This window comes from Myotis brandtii, unplaced genomic scaffold (genome assembly GCF_000412655.1).
Source record: "Myotis brandtii unplaced genomic scaffold, ASM41265v1 scaffold902, whole genome shotgun sequence".
Classification (NCBI taxonomy): Eukaryota; Metazoa; Chordata; class Mammalia; order Chiroptera; family Vespertilionidae; genus Myotis; species Myotis brandtii.
Genome location: NW_005371709.1, coordinates 2,253,017 through 2,256,871, shown reverse-complemented (window position 1 = coordinate 2,256,871; position 3,855 = coordinate 2,253,017). Strand labels below are relative to the sequence as shown.

At 50.7% G+C, this 3,855-nt stretch overlaps 1 protein-coding gene across 6 annotated transcripts in view; it reads right to left on the bottom strand.

Annotated features, from left to right (window-relative positions):
• Positions 1–3,855, bottom strand: part of CRTAC1 (cartilage acidic protein 1) — a 140,384-nt gene that overhangs the window by 122,628 nt on the left and 13,901 nt on the right. For 2 of the 6 annotated variants that reach the window (XM_005885387.2, XM_005885388.2), the window contains exon 2: positions 169–368. In XM_005885387.2, the coding sequence (XP_005885449.1) occupies positions 169–368 (200 nt within the window). Of the gene's footprint in view, positions 1–168; positions 369–1,773; positions 1,906–2,042; positions 2,226–3,078; positions 3,139–3,855 lie in introns of those variants that run through there. The other 4 variants (XM_014532723.1, XM_005885389.2, XM_014532724.1 and 1 more) reach the window with 4 other exon arrangements.

The following is a 3,855-nucleotide window of genomic DNA, read 5'->3' as shown; positions in this document are numbered from 1 at the left end:
ACTGCTATAACAAAAGGCAAAGAAGTAGCACACCAGCATCCACTGAGTCCAGTGGATGAGTGAGAATGTGTGTTGTTGCAAGCCGTTGGATTTGGGAGTTGTCACTCAGCCTTATCACAGTAAAAGCTGACTGATGTATCTATCAGACTCAAGGTGGGAGGCACTTACCCAGCCACGACGATTTCAAAGTCCCCGTCACCGTCCACATCAGTAACTGCCACTCCATAGTTGAGCTGGGTGGGGTTGCTGTCATAGTCAGGGGGCAGAACCGAATTGGTGACTGCCGTGAACATCGGTTCAGCTCGCTGGGACCCCTCGGTGGGGGGCAGAAACCACAGCAGCAGCAGGAACGGAAACATCCTGAACATCTGAAACCAAAAGTTACACGTTACTGAAACAGAGTCAAAGCAGCCCAGGAAAACCTAACCCCTGGTAGACCCAGAAGTGCCTTTCTCCCCTGTTCACGGAGGGCCTGGCGATGCCTAGACTGCACTTCTCCACAAGACTGCTCTGACCTCCCTTCTTAAAAGTGCATCCTGCCCCCATCACGCCTGGTCACCCTTACCCTGCCCTGCCTTTTCTTTTCCTATAGCACCTATCACTATATGACACACGGTGTAACACATTTATTCATCATGTCTATTATTTGTTGTCTGTCTCCCTCTGCTACCATGTAAGTGCCACTAGGGCAAGGATCTTCGTCTGTTTTGTTCACTCATGTACCCTAAGCCAAGGACAGCATCTGATACATAATAGGCCCTTAATAGGTATTTGTTGAGTGGGTGAATGAAGGGAGGGAATGTAGAGTATAAATACACTGGCACCTCCCATACTCTGGAAGGAAGATTGGAAGAACGAAGAAAATAATAGCTTCTAAGTGGTCCAGGGGTGAGGTGAGACTCCCATGAGTGTCCAGGTCTAGAACAACAGCGAGGCGTGAAGGATTATCTTCTGTGGCCCATACCCCAGAGGTAGTCTGAAGGGAACCTGACTTAGCAGGTTTCCCTGGCCACGGACCCTCCCTAGACAGCTGGCCATGGCCTCCAGACCAGCAAGGAGGCAGTTAGGGAATGCATCCCAGCAGGACCTGGCGGGCAGCACATCATTCACTTGGAGAAATTAAAGCGTTGCGTGCGTGCTTTATTATAAATTAATTATGTATAATCCATTGTATAATTCATTATTATATCGCTAACATAACTCAGGGTGTTGCCGAGCAGCCTGGGGCCATGGGAGCCTGTGGCACACGCCCAGGAGACAGATGAGAATGGCCAAGGAGTTGGAAGGACTCCACCCCCTCCTCGCTGGCAAGGGAGACACTCAGAACGCTACAGATGGCACCACCCTGAGACTCTGCCCGCAGGCTTCGAATCAGAATCACAGAGTGTTGTTGAGAAGGCTCTGCTGGCACAAGGCCCGCACAGGCTGAGCAGGTCCACTCCCGCAGGCAAGGTGGTGCCTCCCTGCCTTCCGAAGGCAGCAAACCCCTTCCTGATGGAACTTTTCCTGCTGCCTTGTCAGTGCGTCTGGCAGCCGAGAGCAAGGCTGAGTGTGGCTGATGTCTTAATGAAGAGAAGATCTGAAGACTGACTCCCCATTATGGAGACGGACGTGCCTGCCAGCAAATAAGCTTGCTCCAGTTCGGGACTCAGAGATCAACATGAAGGGCCCACGCACTTCAGAGCTAACATGACTCGGAAGCCTCCTTACCACCTCGTGGGAGAGGCTGGAGAGAGACAGGGGCAGGGTTCCAGCAGCAGGGCAGAAGCTAACCTCGGCGAGCCTTCGTGGGAAGGAGGCTCCTGGAGTGTCCTCATACGGCACATGTTGCTGTTGCACGATCAGAGTGAGGTCAGTCCAAATTACAGAAACGTCTGAACAAGACAGCATCTTCTACCGGGCTGGCTAATTACCAAAGGCAAACGCGTCGCGGGGAGAGTTTGCAACTCGGCAGGAAGTTTGGTTGGATAAAGGAAACTCATAATTGGATTAATGAGCAGCTGGAGGGGTCGGAAATGAGAAGCTAAAGAGTCTTTACTAACCCGTGCAGACATGCTGCAATGTAGTGGGGATCTGAAGGTCACTCGGCTTTTCAAGGTATGACCTCTATTGTAGGGATGGCAAAAGCGTTTCAACTCGAGATCCAAATCCAATTGATTGGCAGTGGCTTGAAAGAGAACTGTGATCAGCTTACAGCGTTGCAATGGGCGTGAAAGAGAAGAGTGGCCTCAGGTAGGCCTTCCGGAAGCTAGTTCGTTCCTTCCGGGCACCGTACCTGCAATTTGGGCCACTGCCCCCTGGGAGGCAGGCCCTGTTAAGGGTGACACCAGTAACTGTTAGAAATTTTTTATTGAAGGACACGAGGGGCGAGAACCATGATCCAGCCTCTTGATTTTTACCTTTTCGGTGAAAAGTAGAGCTCTTAATTAAAGGAGCCGTCTGAAAGAAGTAACTACTCCTATCCATTTCTAGAAAAACAACCTAAAGCAAGATAAAAAAAAAGAAATCCTACACCCATGGGCTGACCCCTATTTTGCTTGGTGACCTTGAGAGCAAGCCACAGTCTCATCGGGTCCCAGCTTTCTTCTCCAAAATGAAAGTTTGGGACTAGATCTCTAAAGTTCCTTTTCAGCTCTATAATTCTGTAATGGATTAAAGGATCGAAAAAGAAAAGCCAGCCTTCATCGGTTTTTCTCCCCAGTTGCTTCTGTAAACTTCAGACCAATCTGTGGGTTTTCTCTTCCTGAGCATATTAGACATATTTTGAATTCAATGGCTTTTCAGTAGTTCCCTCCTAGGGGCCAAGGCCAGAGAGGAACCAACCACCATTGCTGTGGAACCTGAAGTCACCTGTCCTGGGCAGAGCATGCAAGGCCTTCCCCCTCGGGGCTGGGCCAGGGTCGGCAGGGAGGGCATACACTTTGCATTTCCATCCTCTGCCCTGACAGAGGCACCTGGTGCACCCACCGGGGCTGCTCAGCGCTGGCTCGTTAGAGGGTAAGCCGTGGGCCGGCGCTGATGGTGGATCAGGAAACAGTGATGGTGAGGAAACTTAGGAAAAGGTCTGTAAATATCTACCCTCTGCTTTCAGGGCTCAGATGAAGGAACTCATTGAAACGCAACTCAATGTCCTGGCTGCTCAGAACGGTCCCCACACCCGCATCAGGGAGTTTGTTCAAATGCTGAGTCTTGGGCCTCACCCCAGACCTACTAAGTCAGAATATGCGTTTTAATATTTTAGGTGATCCAAATGCAATGTGTCATACAGTTATTTAAAAACTGTTCTTTGCTTAAAGCAATGCTTCTCAAAGTGTAACATGCTTACAAATCACCAGAGGATCTTGGTAAAATGCAAATGTTTTATTTTTACATTTATGAAAGCTGAGGACAGTGAAACCAGGAAGGGCTTAGGATAGTGACGGGAGAGGGCCTCGGTGCTGCTCTGCTTCGGCTCCCTAGAAGCGTTATGGGAAAGAATGAGTGCAGGCGGGACTGCTCTGGCTCACTGGGAAGTCGGGGAAAAGGGGGTCTTGGAGACAGGTTCAGGGGTCAGCCTGGGACGAGCTGCCACTGCCCATTGCTCCCCTGCTTGCAAGTCTCATGGGGACCCTTAGAGTTTAGGAGACACATACTTTTGGGAGGAAGAGCACCCGTAAAATGCAAATTCTGACTTGGTAGGTCTGGGGTGGGGCCCGAGATTCTGCATTCTAGCAAGCTGCCCGGTGACGCCCAGGCTGCTGGTCTGCAGGCTTCACTCTCAGCAGCAAGGCTAGACCAACGGTTCGACACCCGAGCTGCCCAACAGAATCACCTGGGGAGTATTTAGAAATATGCTGCTGCCCAGGTCCTTCAGAC